Source organism: Macrobrachium rosenbergii, chromosome 41, assembly GCF_040412425.1.
Source record: "Macrobrachium rosenbergii isolate ZJJX-2024 chromosome 41, ASM4041242v1, whole genome shotgun sequence".
NCBI classification, from domain to species: Eukaryota; Metazoa; Arthropoda; class Malacostraca; order Decapoda; family Palaemonidae; genus Macrobrachium; species Macrobrachium rosenbergii.
The window spans coordinates 36440154-36457653 of NC_089781.1; the positions used below are offsets into that span (position 1 = coordinate 36440154).

Genomic DNA, 17500 nt, shown 5'->3' on the forward strand with positions numbered 1-17500 from the left:
TTATAAAGCTAGATTCAATGATGTTCCTTTCCAGTGCATTATTAGAATATACAATTCTTTTTGCCCCTTCCCAGTTGATAGCATGATTGTTCTCACTAACATGTACAAATATACCACTGTTCCCTTGTGCATATCTCATACATTTCTTATGTTGTTCAATTCTTTTTTCCAGTGCTTTCCCGGTTTGGCCAATATAAAAGTTGTCACAAGACTTACACGGAATTTTATATACACACCCTTTAGTATTGTCTGGGGAGTTCTTGATAAGTACATTTTTCATTGTTGTATTGTTCTTAAATGCGACATTAACACCAAAATTCTTAAGAAGATGAGGGATATCTTTCATATTATTATTATAAGGCAAAACAAGCAAATTTTTTGTGTTGTAAGGTTCTTTCTGGTTTTGATACATAGTCTTTTTTGCCGCTTCAAATGCACTGTTTAATACACTATCAGGATATTTAAATTTTTTGCCTGCATTCCTAATCTTATCTATTTCATCATCAATATATTCAGGGCTACATACCCGCAATGCTCTTAAAAACATAGATGAAAACACTGACTTTTTAACCTTATTGCTTTGTCCAGAATAGAAATGCACATAGGAAGAAATATTAGTGGGTTTTCTATACACACTATATTTAAACCCACCACTATTTCTTCGTATGAGGACATCCAAAAACGATAAGCATCCATCATTTTCCATTTCCATGGTGAATTTAATTGATGGTACTAATTGATTTAACTTAGCAAAAAAGTTTTTTACATCTTGGTTCCCTGGCCATACACAAATTATGTCGTCAACATACCTAAACCATGTTACATTACGTGGGATTATGTTGTTTAATATCTTCTTTTCAAAAAATTCCATAAATAAGTTACTTAACACTGGGGATAGAGGGTTTCCCATTGCCATACCAAAATTTTGTGAGTAAAATTTACCATTAAATTCAAATTTACAATCTTTTACACATAATTTAATCAGTTCAATTAAAGTACTTTTAGAAAATGGGATATCCAGCTGTGTGTTCTCTAACAATTCAGATAAAAACGCCATCAGATCATCTATTGGCACCTTTGTGAATAGTGATACAACATCAAAACTTACAAGCCTGGATTCACTATTAATCTCTACACTATTTAGTTTATTTATCAGGTCCACATTATTCTTGATATTTGCATTTGAGATGGTACCTACTAATGGGTTGAGAATATCTACTAAGTACTTCGCTAGCTTGTATGATGCGGAACCAACTGAACTGATAATTGGCCTGGCAGGAAAGTTTACTTTGTGAGTTTTTATTGTACCATACATGTATGGTAGCGATGGAGAGGTCCCACACAACTTCTTTATAAGGCTTTCGTTACCTTTTAACAGGCTTTTCACTTTCTTATTGAAACCACTATTCACATTGTCTATCGGGTTCTTATTTAATTCTTTATATGTGTTATCATCACCTAAAACGTTTTGCATTTTTTCTATATATTCACTTTTATTTAAAATTACAAGGGCGCCTGATTTATCTGCTTTTGTCATGTGTATATTTTTATCTTTTTTCAGTTCATTAATAGCAACCACAAATCTTTTGGGGACGTATGTGGTGTCTGATTTTTTCATACTTCCATAAATCACTCCCTTAACCATGTTCACTTCTTCATTCGTTAAATCACTATATTTTTCCAAATTACACAGTCCTTTAGTTATTTCCACACTGTTCCTTCCGCCAGGAGATAAAGCAAAGTTTAAACCGTAGCCTAAGGCACTAGTTACATTTCTATCCAGCTGTTTGTTTGATAAGTTGACGACACATTCATGATTGGCGTTGTTGGTCCAAGGGCTTCTTTCAATCAACAGTTTCATTTTATTATCATGTTTACTTTTCAGTTTCCGATACACTTGATTCCTCATCTTCACATGACAATATTCACGTAGGGAATCTCTCCAATCTGGTGGTATTGAGGCTTCAAAATGTCGTCTTTTTCTCGTGAGATCTTCAAAATTCTTTTTGGTTTCCAATGTTTTGATGTTGATATGTTTTTCCAATATGGCACGTTGTATTTCACCGAAGGGTTGGTCTTCTAATTTCAGCAAGGAATTGGTTATGAACGATCTTGGTATCACTTGTTCATCCCGACATTCACGTAAAAACCGCAGGTGTTCCTTGTTGGTATGAGCTTGAGTGAGGGCGTCGGCAAATTCTCTGATGGCATATTCCAAGATGGGGAAAAGAACACAGAAAGATCGGAAGGAGCGCGTGGTATCCATTGATGATTATTATCACTTTTGTACGTGATTCATTTATCACCTGTGGTAATGTGTGATAAATGAATCACGTACAAAAGTGATAATAATCATCAGGACCTCCTCCTCCTCCCTGAGATGGACAGCAGCGGCAGGCACAAGGAGATCAGCCTGTCGAGGGAGATGCTTCTGCGGCAGCTCCTCCCGGAGGTTCGGGGTCAGATTAAGGAACCCTACACCTTGCCGGTCGAGGATCTTATCAGAACGACGCAGCAGCTAACTGACTCCACAAGGGCGGCGACACAGGCATCCATGCCTGCACACCCCATCAACTGCCTCCAGCCGGAGGAACCCAACGCAGAGGAGATCAACACCGTCACCAGGAGGTGGCCACCCTATCACCACAATAAAGAAAGGCTGGGGCTTTGCTACTACCATCGGAAGTTCAGCAAGGACGGTCGAAATTGCGAAGCCCCCTGCCTTTTCGCCATCCAAAAAACAGGGGAGGCGGCAGCCACCTCACAGGCCAACATGGCAGCAGAAGCACCCAGGAGCCCCGCACCAGTAGGGTTCTACGTCAGCAACACAGTCTCCGGCAGGATGATGCTGATCGACACGGGAGCCGTGCGGTCAATGTTCCCGCCTTCCAGAGAGGACTGCAAGCACCTGACGGACCCGGTTGCCTCCCTGATGGCCGCCAACGGGTCCCCCATCCTCTCCTATGGCACCAAGCTCCTGTCAGTCTCCATCCTGGGCTGGAGATACAAGTGGAACTTCATCATCGCGGACGTGAGGACCCCACTCCTGGGTGCGGACTTCCTGGCCCACTTTGGACCGGCAGTTGACGTCTGCCGGAAACTTCTGCTGGACACTGAGTCCTGCCAGTCCCTGCCCCTGGCACCGGGCCCCAGTGTGCTCACAGTATGTTCCGTTGCTCCCCACCAGTATGCCTCCCTCCTGAAGGAATTCCCTGAGGTGTTCAGGCCCAAACCTCGTCAGGTGCCCGGAGCCCCTGCCAAGCACGGAATTTACCACCACATCAAGACGAGGGGACCCCCGACGCACGCAAAGTTCCGGAGGCTTCCCCCTCAGCGCCTTCAGGAGGCCAAGAATGCTTTTGCCGAAATGGAGTGTATGGGCATATGCAGAAAGGCCCCCCAGCCCATGGGCCTCTTCCCTTCACATGGAGCAGGATCCGGACGGCACCTGGAGACCCTGCGGCGACTACAGGCGGCTCAACCTCACTACAGAACCAGATCGCTACCCCCTCCGAAACATGCAAGACCTCATGGCCTCTTTCCACGGGACCAAAGTTTTGGTCCCGTGGAAAGTCCTATTTTCAGGTACCAGTAGCTCCAGAAGACATCCCCAAAACCGCCATCATCACACCCTTTGGGTCCTATGTCTTCGCCTTCTCCACCTTCGGCCTGAGGAATGCAGAGGCGACTTTCCAGAGACTGATGGACAGCATCCTGGGAGACCTGAACTTCTGCATCTGCTACGTCGATGACATCCTAATTTTTTCCAGATCCCCACAAAAAACACCTGCGGCACATCCGGAAGGTCCTGCAGCGCCTGCAGCGGCCTCATTGTCAGGTTCGACACGTGCACCTTTGGTGTCGAGAGAGTCGACTTCCTTGGCCACGAGATATCCCCGGGAGGCGTCCGCCCACTTGCATCGAAGGTTGAGGCCGTCGTCCGATTCCCCACCCCTACCTCCATCAAGGGCGTACGAGAATTCCTCGGGATGGTCAACTGTGGGGTTGTCCTGGAGCAGGTTGTCAACGGAGCCCCTCAGCCCATTGCTTTCTTCAGCAGGAAGCTCAGCCTCACCAAGTCCTGCTACAGCACCTTCGACAGGGAACTCTTTGTGGTGTACCAGGCGGTACGCCACTTCAAGTTCCTTCTGGAGGGTACACCTTTCACAATTTGGACGGACCACCAGCCACTGGACCACGCCTTCACAAAGCTGGGGGATGCATGGTCCTCCAGGCAGCAGCGGCACCTTGCGGCCATCGCGGAGTTCACCTGCACCATCAAATGCCTCCCTGGCAGGAAGAACTCTGTAGCGGACGCCCTCTCGAGAGTTGAAATTAACGCGGTGCAGCTCGGGATCGACTACAAGGACCTCGCCTTGCAACAGGCCACCGACCCAGAGATTCCAGCGTACCACACCGCCATCACGTCGCTGAAGTGGAAGGACGTGCCCCTCGCCCCTTGGGGGCCAACACTGCTGAGCGACGTGAGCACTGGCCACCCGCGCCCACTGGTGCCCGCCTGGTCTTTGACATCATCCACGGACTGTCCCACCCCTCCGGCAGGGCAACAGCCAAGCTGCTGGCAGAGAAGTTCGTTTGGCACAGCATACGGAAGGACGCAACAGACTGGGCGAGGCAGTGCATTCAGTGCCAGACCAGCAAAGTAGGACGTCACACTGAGTCTGGGGTGGGCAACTTTCCTCAGCCGGGAAGACGGTTCGGGCACATCCACGTCGACGTCGTGGGTCCTCTTCCCCCATCAGGAGGAGCCAGACGCCTTCTGACAGTCGTCGACTGCTCCACCAGGTGGCCCGAAGCAACGCCCATGGAAGAAGTCACTGCCAGTGCATGCACCAAGGCCCTCCTCTCCAGCTGGATAGCCGGTTCGGTGTCCCGGACCACATAACTATGGACAGGGGCCCAGCTTTCCTGTCCGAGCTGTGGACCGCTCTGGCACGCCTGCTGGGGACCACTCACCACAGCAGCACCACCGCCTACAACCCCGCAGCCAACGGATTGGTGGAAAGGTTCCACAGGTCTCTGAATGCGTCCCTCATAGCTCGTTGCACCGCCGACAATTGGAAGTACCAGCTGCCCTGGGTCCTCCTCGGGTTGAGGACCGCCCCCAGAGCCAACAGTGACCTGTCCGCAGCAAAAAAAGTCTACAGGGAGTCCCTCATTGTCCTGGACGAACTCATCACGCAGGACCGGGACAACCTAACAACACAGAGGCTCCGCAACAGGGACAGAAAGTTTGCCCCCTGCCAGCGGACATATACCGACAGGATGTCCCCTCATGCCTCCCGGTCTGTCCTCCGCCACCCACGTCTTCATCAGGAACGACGCCGTCTGCCTGCCCTTAACCAGGCCCTATAGGAGGTTTTTCCTCGTGCTGGAAAGGAACAGAAAGGTATTTCGGGTGGCCATCCACGGGAAGGACGGCTGGATGTTGGTAGACCGCATCAAGACCACAATCATGGAGGAGGACGTTAGTGGCACTCCCCAGTGGCCCCTGTAGGAGATGTAGCCCCCTCAGCCCACCCCGCCCACAAGAAAATCGCGTGGGTGCCCCCGGAAGGCCCCTGGCCCAGGCAGAAGAACAACCAACCACTCCCATACGCAACACACAAAAGTCAAACGCACTCCCCAGATGATGTCAAGGAGCCGCGGCTCTCTCCGCCGCCCCAGCAAATACCTGCCTTGATCAAACGTTACCTACATCTGGGGGGGGCGAGTGTTGTAAAGTCCCCTCTAAACGGGTTTTCTGTGAAGAACCTCCAGTTTTCTACGGTGCCTTTTCGCCTGACCCTAGGTCAGGGTAATCAGCCCTATTTTCACTATGTAATTGTACATTCATTACCTATCCATTTTTGCCCTTGTATATTGTTTATGTGTCAGGGTATCTTTGTGTTTAATTTACTATTTTTATTTGTCACGTTATCTGTATGTATCTGTCTTATTTTGCACAGTGAATAATTGACCTCAGGTCACTTGTATGTCTTTGTGTCTTTGTACTGACATCCGCATGCCGCTTTATAAGTGGGCTGCTTTCTCAGTAAACTAGCAGTACTCGTCCACCTGCTCTTTCTTTCGCACCCTCTCACAAGAGCACTTCTTGTTTCCTCTTATTTCTTGAAGATGATGGCCATTCTCTGACACTCTCTTGAATAGTCCTTAACTTGTTCATTGTGGGGTGTTATTCGCTTGCGTAGTAAGCTCGGTAAGGGATCTTATACACAATACGTGGGCCAGTATGGTTTTGGCGAACGCTTCTGATCAGTGTCTAGGTATGGTATCGAAGCGCGCAAGTATTCAGCTCACTTGCAGCTGCCGAGGAAGTGTAGGTGGTTTAGCGCTTCTGTCTACACAAACAGTTTCCGAGCACAGCTTCAGTACCATGCTTCGAAACCATACTTGGCCAAGTATCGTGTAGAAGAGCCCTAAGAGCCCTTAGTAAGGAATTCCAAGTACTTAAAACTACAAATTATTTCCAGGTGACATAGGCAGAAAAGTATATTTGCTGATGAGTGAAAGCTTGCAGGAAGAATTTAAGACACACAATGAAAAAGTCTTATCTGCTAAAGAACATTAAAGGACTTTTTCACATTCATATATCTCTTAATTTTCTATGCATTTCTGAAACTGGAATAGAATATATATGTATATATATATATATATATATATATATATATATATATATATATATATATATATATATATATATATAGATTTATATATGTGCATGTGTGTGTGAGCGTGTGTGTGCGGGTATTCATTCGCATGTATGTGCCTAGATGCAATCTTTTTTTTTTTTTTACTCATTTATGTTACATATAAAGCAAGGTAAGCAACTGAGTGTAATCCTGCTGGAAGCAATTGAATTCCGGTACAATATTTCATGTGCTGTGCAGGGTTTGCCTAGTTACATTATCTAAATCACATGTAAATGCAGAACTTTTTATATTTAATTATTAGATTTGCATATAATCATTTGTGGGAACAATCGAACACTTCCAGCTTCTTTCTGATTATATATTAATAATCAATTTTTCAAGAGACTTTTTCGTAGAGCAACATCATAAATTTATGACTTACGTACTTCGTAAGGAAGGTAATTCAGGTGATGTTCAGGGTCCTTAAAATATATTTTTCTAAAACTGACCTGACAATAGTCCCATCTAAGGTAAAGCAAATCAATAATTGTTTGAGCTGTGAGGCCAAAGAGACAGAACTGGATATTAACTGATTTATTTACCTGGCACGGGTATACATAGCAGAGTATGGACGGAAACGGAGTGCCCGACCTCCGATTGCCGTGGCCCGCACACTGAGCGAGAGCAATTTGTGCTTGTTAACAGGCAAACAAATAGCAATATTAAGAGACATAAAGTACATACAACGATAAAACATATGCCGGCGAAAAGGCCAGGAAATTCTACATATGGATATATACGTGAGATTCTTGCTGTTTTGATAAATGCGATACATGATCGTGATTGATGAGAAATGAAGAGACGTCTGACGTCTTTACAGAGCAAATATATTCAGTTTTTATCTGTCAAAGAAAGTTGTTCCCCATTTTAACAGTAGGCTTCTTCAGCCTTAATTAACAAAGGAATTTTTATACATCGCCGAGAGAGGGGGGGAAAAAAAAGAAACAATGACAAAACAGCTTGTTTTCGTTTGATGTAACTACAGATTCGCTTGTTAGCCTATTGGCAATACTCCGAGATAGCCGTGGCGGCGTTTGACATATTGGTTGTTTATTTTGCTGATTGCTGGGTATCCACGATGGTCGATCTTGGCGGTTGTTCGATGGTTCTAGAAGGGGTTCTCAATCTCTGGTCTTCTGAATTCTGTGCAGAGAAGAGGGAGACAGCAAAAGCCGAAGAAACAATAGACAAAGGATCAAAATTTATTTTGGCGATTATGTACTTATGAATGAATTGACAGTTTTTAAGGCAGAAACAGTAATAAGGACTCTAGGACATGGAAAACACTAGGTTATGAAGGAATCAATGCAGAGATAATTTTAGCTGAATTTGATTATCCTAAGTTTTCTAAAGAAACATCGTATATATATATATATATATATATATATATATATATATATATATATATATATATATATATATATATATATATATATATATTACTAACAGAAGTCTTGTTAATGTGGTAAACAAAATACTTAATATTTTGTGTAATAATACTAGGCCTTAACGGTGCCAAGTTATGTAACAAAGTCACTTTTATTTTAGCTGTTCTGGCCAACAAATACAAATAAAGATTTGGAAAAGATAGAAATTCTGCTGATGATTCTCATTAAAATAAAAACACAGTATTGTAGATTTATAATTCCAAAAAGTTGGTACTATAATAAAAATGACGGCTTTTAGAAAGTCATGCGAGAATACTTACTGACTTCTCAAATTACACGAAAGCACCTAGGAAATACTGTGAAATTTAGCTATCATTGTTGATACTAAAAAAGTATTTGCACGATTGTCAGAAAAACGAAACATTAAAGGAAGAAATTAACTTAACGATCTGAAAAACAAAAGAAAAAACGGAACAAGTCGCATACTGAACTACTGACTGGATACTAAAAATTTTCAAGGTCACTTTTGCTCATGTTTTACGTCATGCAGCCACATCTGCCGATTGATCCGCACGAGGGGGTAACGGACGTGTCGGCGTCTGCCGTCTAGCCATAATTAGGGGGACTACTGTATGGTATGAGCGGACTGTGCAGACAACGTGATGATGTATAAATCAAAATAGAAAGGAAACGGCAATAATAATAATAATAATAATAATAATAATAATAATAATAATAATAACCTATTTCCTTGGCTTTGTTTCTGCGTGCGTGTGTGTCCCCATTCCTCCCACTTCCCTCTCCCCTCCAAAAACCAGTTTAAGCAGGGTTGTCCCTAAACACACGCCCCCCCCCCCGGGACACAACTCCCTCATGGAAAAACATAATCCCCCTCCCCATTCCTCCTCCCCTCCCCTCCTCCTTTTCCATCTTCCCCCTGCCCCTTCCCTTTTCCCTTTTCCATGTTTAAATGTTTATAGATTCGTAAGGACATCATTCCCTGGGACCTCAACTTCCTCATGGAAAAACGATAATCCCCCCCTCCCCCTTCCTTCTCTGCTCCCCTTCCCCTTTCCCATCCTCTTCTCTCCCCCTGCCCCTTCCCTTTTCCCTTTTCCATGTTTTATGATGTTTGTATACGACCGGAAGGTATGGGAATGGTATGGTTATGGTATGGTAAGGGTATGGGTATGGGTATAGGTATGGATATGGGTATGAGTATGGAATGGATATGGGTATGGGTATACATGTGGGTATGGTAAGGATATGGGTATGGGTATCGGTATAGGTATGGGTATAGGTATGGGTGTGGTACAGACATGGGTATGGGTATCAGCGTGGACATGGGTATGGATATCAGTATGGGCATGGGTATCGGTTTTATGATGAAATAAAATGTCTTCAGATTGAATACTATTAACAAAATATTTACAGATTTGTAAGGACATCATTTTTTTTTTATTATAAAAGTAATGTATAGACTTTTCAAATCAAAATATAACTTGTTTGATCTTTAGACTTTATATATATGAAGTGTTTAATTAACCTCATGTGGTAACTATGAACCACCTGCATTCCGTTTAGGAACTGAAGACGGCTTCACAGGATCCTGGAGTCTTTAAGAATTTAAGGAGACGTTACGATCCAATGGGCATTTCTCCAGGAATGCTTCAGGAACTGAAGACTGTTTCAAAGGATCCTGGAGTTCTGAAGACGTCTTTCAAGAATAATATTTTAATAACTGTCCAGAAATTTTCAGCGTTTCGAAATGGACTTAGCGGATAATTCTAGAACAACAGAGGGCACTACTCAGTGGCATCAGCATTAATTCAAAACTCATCAACAGCTACTCCTGCAACTACACCAAGATATGGTGACTTGTTTGTACATGACCGGAAGGTATGGGAATGGCATGGCATGGATATGGGTATGGGTATGGAATGGATATGGGTATGGGTATAGGTATGGGTATGGTAAGGATATGGGTATGGGTACTGGTATGGATATGGTATAGTTATGGGTATGGTATAGATATAGGTATGGTTATGGAATGGACATAGGTATGGGTATAGGTATTGGTATGGGTATGGTACATATATGGGTATGGATATGGAATGGATATGGGTATGGGTATAGGTATGGGTATAAGTATGGGTATAAGTATGGGCAGATATGTGGATATGGTATGAGTATGGGTATGATACAGATATGGGTATGGGAATGGTACGGATATGGGTATGGGTGTAGGTATGGTACAGATATGGGTATGGGTATGGTATAGGTATGGGTAAGATACAGATATGGGTATGGTACAGATATGGGCATGGGTATGATACAGATATGGGTATGGGCATGGGTATGGGTATGGTATGGATATGGGAACTAGCAAATGCGAGCGATAGCAAGCATCTTCTAGTAATAATAAAGCATAATGCTGGGAGGTGAAAAGAGTAAGAAGAGAAGAAAATGTGATAGATGATCCCGGATTACCCTAGATTTCCCACTTTTTTTCTTTACCCTATGCTTTACCCCAAGTAAGGTCTTATTACCTTAAATTACGGTTTTTACTCTAAAGTGGAAACACTGCGGTCTCCCAGCGCTAACGTTCAGGCGCGCCTGCGCATGGCGTTTTGATGTTGCGATGCAGGCATATCGACTGAGTAAGACTGTTTGCTCCGGGTCACCTGCTCAGGCAGAAAACATTGTGCAGGTTGTCCACATTAACGTTCAGGTGTGCCTGCACAAGCCAAATGCGCAGGCAGACCTGCGCAGGTATACCTGAACGTTAGTGGCTGCCGTGATTGAGGGAAAAAGAAAGTTTCTGGAGTACCCAGAAGTTGGAGAAATGAGTACAAATGAATGCCATTATGGGCAGTGAAAGTTTAGAGTTGGCTGATTCGAATAGGTATCTGGAAGTAAACATAAAGAATAAGAGGAGTCACAGAGCAGTAAATGAAGGGCTTTACCAAAGTATGGAAGCTGAAGTTGAAATGTTGGGGTTGCTAGCCAAGTCTCTTTTCTGGAAGTGAAGTGCGAATGTTAAATGTAATTTTGTAAAAAAAAAAAAAAAAAAAAAAAAAAATATATATATATATATATATATATATATATATATATATATATATATATATATATATATATATATATATATATATATATATATATATATATATATATATATATAAGCTTAAGGTCTTAAGAGGAAATTTTTATTATGTGTGGATTACAAATGATCGGAAGAGAAGGAAACAAACAAATATGAAAGATGCAGTTCAGATGTCAGTACAGTGAAAGATAGATCAGCGTATATCTAGGCGGTTTGGTCACGTGCCAATGACGATTATTAGAGGTTGAATAACAGAAGAAAAAACTTGAAAATATTCCGTAGGTGGATAAGACAGTAAAGAAAAAAGTGAGAAAGATAAACACGAGTGGAGATAGTGCACAAGAACTTAACTGAGAATAGACAGTTCCGTAAAAAAATAAGTGCAGAGAGAGAGAGAGAGAGAGAGAGAGAGAGAGAGAGAGAGAGAGAGAGAGAGAGAGAGAGAGAGAGAGAAGCTATCGAAAAAATGGATTAAGATTATGCCGAGTCAAAAAATGCTGAAGAAGCGATTGTTGAGGACATGAGGAAAACATTAAGAAGTTGAAGAAGAATGGACAGCCACTAGTAGTTGATGGGAATACATGTGTGATGCTGTGGTTTAATATGTAAGGTATGTCTGATGAGAAAAATATCCCAAAGGAATGAATGGAAGGAATAATTGTTCTACTGTATAAAGGTGACAAAGGCGAATGTAAGAATTATAAGGGCAAAACATTATTTATTATACCATGTGAAGTGTATGGTAGGGTTTTGATTTGAAAGTATGGCAAATGACAGAGCGATTGATGAGGAAAACCAGTGTAGGTCTAGCAAGGAAGAGGATGTGTGGATCAAGTGTTTGTATTGATTTATGTGAGAAGTTTGAAAATAAAGGCAAAAACTGTATGTGATAGAATTTATAGGGAGATAATGTGAAAGAGGTTTGATGATGTACGACAATAGTATAGAAACTGAATTGTTGATCGTAATTAAAAGTTTTTAGGGAAGAAGCGAACAGGTGTTAGAATCTACAGCAGGAGAATACCTGGTTTAGTGTAAAAGTGGTTTTGAGAGATCGTTGTTATGTCTCCGAGTTGGTATTGCATCTTTCTGGGAAGAGTGGTATGAAAAGCTAGAGAAAAGACGCTCGATATGAGCTAAGAGTTGTATGATAAACTAATGAATCACGAAGGGGTTATAGAATATTTACCATTTGCAACTAATAGTACTAATAGAGAATAACGGTTAGAAACTGCCATACGAGCAAATGTAAGGTTATAAGGAAGAAAGGAAACCATGAAAATGGTGCAATGAATGCTGATATGAATGACGGAAGAATAGAAGTGTTTAGTTCATGTAGGCATTTTGTAATAATTATAATGGTTGATTGCAGTATGTGTAAAAGACTAGATAGGGCTTTCCTTGGGTTTCTATGTGGAAGTCAAGCAATATGTGAGAGTAGTGTTGAGCCAACTCTCTTTCATGGAAGTGCACTTTGGATGATGACTGTGCATGAAAGGGAAAGGGTGAAGGCGCTGAGATAAGGATGACAAATGTAGGGGCACAGAGGAGTGGTAAAAAGATTAGTTCTTTTGACACGATGCATCAGTGTTTTCAGATGGGTCGGTCGTAAGGAAAGAAGAGAGGATGATAGGCTTCGTAAAAGAAAATGCACGATTCGGTAGTAGTGGAAAGAAGGGGAAGAGAGAAAATTTAATCTAGAAAGTGCTGGACAGGTAAGATGGAAGAGGTGCTGAAAAGGAGGGGCCTCAGCTTTCAGGAAGTAAGAATGTGTGAAAGATAGAGATGAATGTCACTGCGTGTAACATGGGTGGGGTGTTCGATGTGCTGAAAATGGGCCTTCTATGTAGGTTTGTCCAGTGCACTACTTTTGGTACTGCTACTGATAAGGACGGTGAAAATGATATGAATGAAGGAAATTCTTTGCGACAAGACAAGGACAACGATCAATAACCTTTGGATGGGTTTTATCGTGAGGCCGAAAAGAATGAGAAGGCAGAAATAGAATTTGACATCCGGTTTTGTGTGTTATGCTCGTGAGGAAAAGAATGATGAGAGCTTTTAAGGTAGAAAATATATGTTTTTAACATTATTTTACCCGATTATGAGCGACGATCTTGAAATGACATCCCCAACTAACGTGTTGTTATTGACTTATAAAGGCAAAGTAGAAACCTAACTCGATCCCCAGCAACAAGGAGAATTAAGAACAGGTTTTTGCTGCGTTGTCGAAAGAAAGAGAAGACACATTCTTTAGGGATAAGTTTGCTTACGCAGTAACCAAGGTGTTGTTTAAAATTTTTTGGCAAAAATAACAACATTAATAATAACAATAACAACAACAACAAGATGAACGCATCCTTTACTGTGAAAATGGAAACAGATTGTTTGGCTTCTTTTTTTAAGCTTTCTAGCAAACAAGAACTACGAGAGTGGAGGTCAAGTACATCGGAGGTAAACAAATGAAAAACGTACCCCCAGTCTAAGTGATAAGTTCCTGAAAATCTTTTCTTTACTCCAGATATAAGTAAAGAAGTTCCTGTAACCACCACAGTAAACAGTAGTTTGTTGCACTGAAGATGAAGGTGACAAACAACAGCAATAATAAAACAAAGAAAACATTTGCTACGTGAGGCCACATTTACGTGCGCCGGGATGCGTAAGATAGAGGTGTAACCTTGAAGGTGGTTGGTGAGAATAGAAATGCGATTCCGCCCAGCCAGCATTTATTTTTCCCCCGATCGGGTTTTTACTGCCGTTTAAACTGCCGGGGAAGAATTTGTGTGTAATCTGACGTCACTAAAATCTGCTCACCCGGATGGCTCTAACACATATCCGCCCACGAAGTGCCGGTCCGACTTTACATTCGATCTGGCCTCCGGTGCAGACGTAATCTCCCATTCAGGCGCAGTCCGCGTAAATCCACTCTATGGATAACATGCAGTGCTTTTATAGCCTTCGATGAAACATTGTACCTATACTGAAAATTTAGAACGATAATCTTGTATATGATTAGTGAGTCCAGTTTATAAATCACTTAGGTTCAAAGTTTAGCTTTATTTATAAAACCTATCAATGAGGATATTAAAAAAGATCATCTCCTCAGTCACTGTTGAGCCAGTGATGTTGCTGGACAGTTTGGCTTTCTCCGCCATGCAAGTGTACATCGAAAGCCTCCAGATGGATCGCGTATGCCAAGTGAACGCTAAATATTCAGAGGAGATTTGTCTAAACCTGAAGGCACACCAAAATGCCAGCGTGGCGGTGCAACAGAAATACAGCGTCTTTGCCCTCTATAACGGCATCATCGGAGCAGTCCTGCCGCTCTTCTTCATCTTGTTCATGGGAGCCTGGAGTGATAAGTACGGCAGGAAAGTGCCCCTAGCAGCGGTGCAAATTGGTCACCTGCTCCATGCAGGAGGATATCTCTTGGCATCTTTCGCACCGTCATGGCCAGTGGAAATTTTCCTTTTACTGACATTTATAGATACGTTAGGAGGCGGTAATGTGTGCTTCCTCAATGCAGCGAACTCTTACATCGGTGATGTGTCTTCGGAAAAGGAACGCACGTCAAGAGTTGGTTTGGCCAATAGCATTTGGTTCATTGGTGGTCCCGCAGGAACCTTAATGGCAACGTTTATTTACAGCGCTGGAGGTTACCTGCCTCTCTTTGCGACCTCCTTGACCTGTTCCTTGATGGCCGTGCTCTACATCATCGTATTTCTCCCCGAAAGTCATGGACCCTTCGCCAAAAAATCGAAAACCGAGACTGGTTGTCAAAATGCCGTATCAGTGATGAATGACAGTGTGGCGGCTGTTTATGGCATCGAGACACGGGCGCTGAAGGATACCGGTTGCACTAATGAGGTCGACTTTGCAGTCATGATAAAGGACTTCTTCAGCCTCCAGCGGATCCTTGACAGCTTTAGGTCAACGTTCAGAAAACGCGAGGGAAACACTCGGGGTTTAATTTTGATACTTATCTCCACCTGTCTTCTTAAACGATTCACTAGATGTGAGTATCAGCTGAGATAGAAAAGCACGACAATGACTTTCTTATTTAACCCTTCCGCTTAATACTCTTAAAAGCAATCAGGTCTGCATGTGGGCAGTGGCAGTGACTCGAGCGGTAAGCGTGAAAATGTTGATACCTTTATTTGTTCACAGACACATCTCCGACAATTTTCAAGGTAAACTGTTCAATTTTGTTTCATTTTGCAGCTTAGTAATTGATTAGTACTAATTAGCAAACAAGGAAATTTGTTCCCGGAGAATTTGAGAATCTAATAGCTCTCAAAGTACGAGTCTTTTGTGTTTTGAAAATGTCAAACAGAAGTATTCACATCATGTCAGCTTTAGTAAAATAAATTAAATCGTATGTGTGAGTATTTATGTAAGGATATTCAAGGACTTATCTTTGCCGTCTTCGAATCTGGGCGTCTTCCGTGGGAGTACGATTTTCCTGTCTGCCTTACTGGGATGGAGACGCCAGAAAAACGTGTAACTTCTTGCGTTTGTGTTGCTGGAGCCCCTCTCTCTCTCTCTCTCTCTCTCTCTCTCTCTCTCTCTCGCGCGCGCGCGCGTTTTTCTACGTCGGCTGCTGCGTAAAATTTCTCTCTCTCTCTCTCTCGCTGAGTGAAACTGCGTATCTTCTTGATTTCGGTCGTAAAATTCGTCTCCAGCTTCTATGTTTGACGCAATAATATTCTTTCTTCAAGAAAATCGATGATTGTGGAGCTTCTCTGCCGTTAAATTGTTTTGTTTAATTTTTAAACTGCATTAATTTTCGGAGTGGAGATTTGCGCGGGGAGTGACTGGACCTTTGGTTACAGTTGGTTACACTTTGTAACTGTCTTTATAAGGGAAACACTTTCACTTATTTTGATATTGTCGATATTGTCTTATTACAATCTTCGCTAGACCAGCAGATATATTATATATATATATATATATATATATATATATATATATATATATATATATATATATATATATATATATATATATATATATATATATATATATTACTCAACTCAAAATATACAACAATAATAGGTTGTTATTCCCCAGTCAATGAGGCATTCTAAGCATTCTAAGATTCTTACATATATATATATATATATATATATATATATATATATATATATATATATATATATATATATATATATATACACACATATGTAAGAATCTTAGAATGCCTCGTTGACCGGGGAATAACAACCTATTATTGTTGTATATTTTTGAGTTGAATGATGATCTACAAACAAAACCAGTGGAAAAGAATTTAACAAAAATTAGTTCATTAAAGACTGCTATTTTTTGACATCGATATGAACTTTATTTACGTTTTATTTTTCTAAACACTCTAAGACAATAATTGGGTCTAAAAATTAAAAGAAAGGAATGGAAACTGGTCGATTTTTATTTTATGAATGTCTTCGTAGTGGTACACTTTACAAAACACATGCACATAATCATGATAAAAGTTTTGTGGTAGCATTACAGAATATTACAATATCACTCAACCAATGTATGTACAGCTATGTAAAATGACATAAACATGGGAGTGTAAAGGTATCAAAGAGTATTTTGTGTTTTGTTCAGAAACCTGTTTTATAGAATCGACCAAAAGAGGAATTGCATTACGATTCACATTCCTTTCCTTCGGCAGCTCCGTATGTCTTCGCCTTCACGCGCCATGTCCTCGGATGGGAAGCGTCTGACTACAGCCTCTGGGTCACCTACAAGAATCTCATGACAAGCACAGGTGAAGTATAAGAATCTTTTTAGGAGTAATTCCGCTAATAGTACTGATATTCAATGAATAGGGACATTTTATGCGTATAGAAGTGATTGTGCATTTTGTCTTCATTGAACCAGATGTTTGAAATGCTGATTCCTAGAGATTGCTTGTCTAAGATTTTATAACTAAGAGCAATGGGAACCTACAAGCAAGACACAAACATCAGTGAAATTGGTTGCATTTCCCTACAAAACTCCGTTGACGAAAGAGTTGACAGGTAGAGAGAGAGAGAGGTCAGTGTTTTTCACTAACAGAGCTGCAACGTTAATACAGAAATTAACGTCACAAAAATACGCAAGGAAAATACTTAACAAAAGCTGCGGGAAAAAACTTCTTAATGATTCGGACAGCTGGATGATAATTCGTTGGGGGGAAGAGGAAGTATTTTGTTTGTAAAGACTTTTGACATTAGCTTCAGTCTCTGAGCAAGAAGAGAAACTATAGTAACAATTAGTACGGAATGAACTAGATTCAGTTTTTTTTTATA

General features: G+C 41.7%; 2 protein-coding genes across 2 annotated transcripts in view; both read left to right on the forward strand.

Annotated features, from left to right (window-relative positions):
* The first annotated feature begins 2380 nt into the window (after positions 1–2380).
* LOC136827087 (uncharacterized) lies at positions 2381–5376 on the forward strand. Its single transcript, XM_067084841.1, has 5 exons — positions 2381–2996; positions 3084–3520; positions 3771–4408; positions 4606–4883; positions 5009–5376. The coding sequence occupies exons 1-5, from the start codon at positions 2381–2383 to the stop codon at positions 5374–5376; spliced, it is 2337 nt and encodes a 778-aa protein (XP_066940942.1).
* An 8724-nt stretch (positions 5377–14100) lies between these two features.
* LOC136826471 (probable peptidoglycan muropeptide transporter SLC46) overlaps positions 14101–17500 on the forward strand; it is a 12025-nt gene continuing 8625 nt past the window's right edge. The window contains exons 1-2 of the mRNA XM_067083677.1: positions 14101–15222; positions 16882–16977. Of these exons, the coding sequence (XP_066939778.1) occupies positions 14283–15222; positions 16882–16977 (1036 nt within the window). The 5' untranslated portion in view covers positions 14101–14282. The remainder of the gene's footprint in view (positions 15223–16881; positions 16978–17500) is intronic.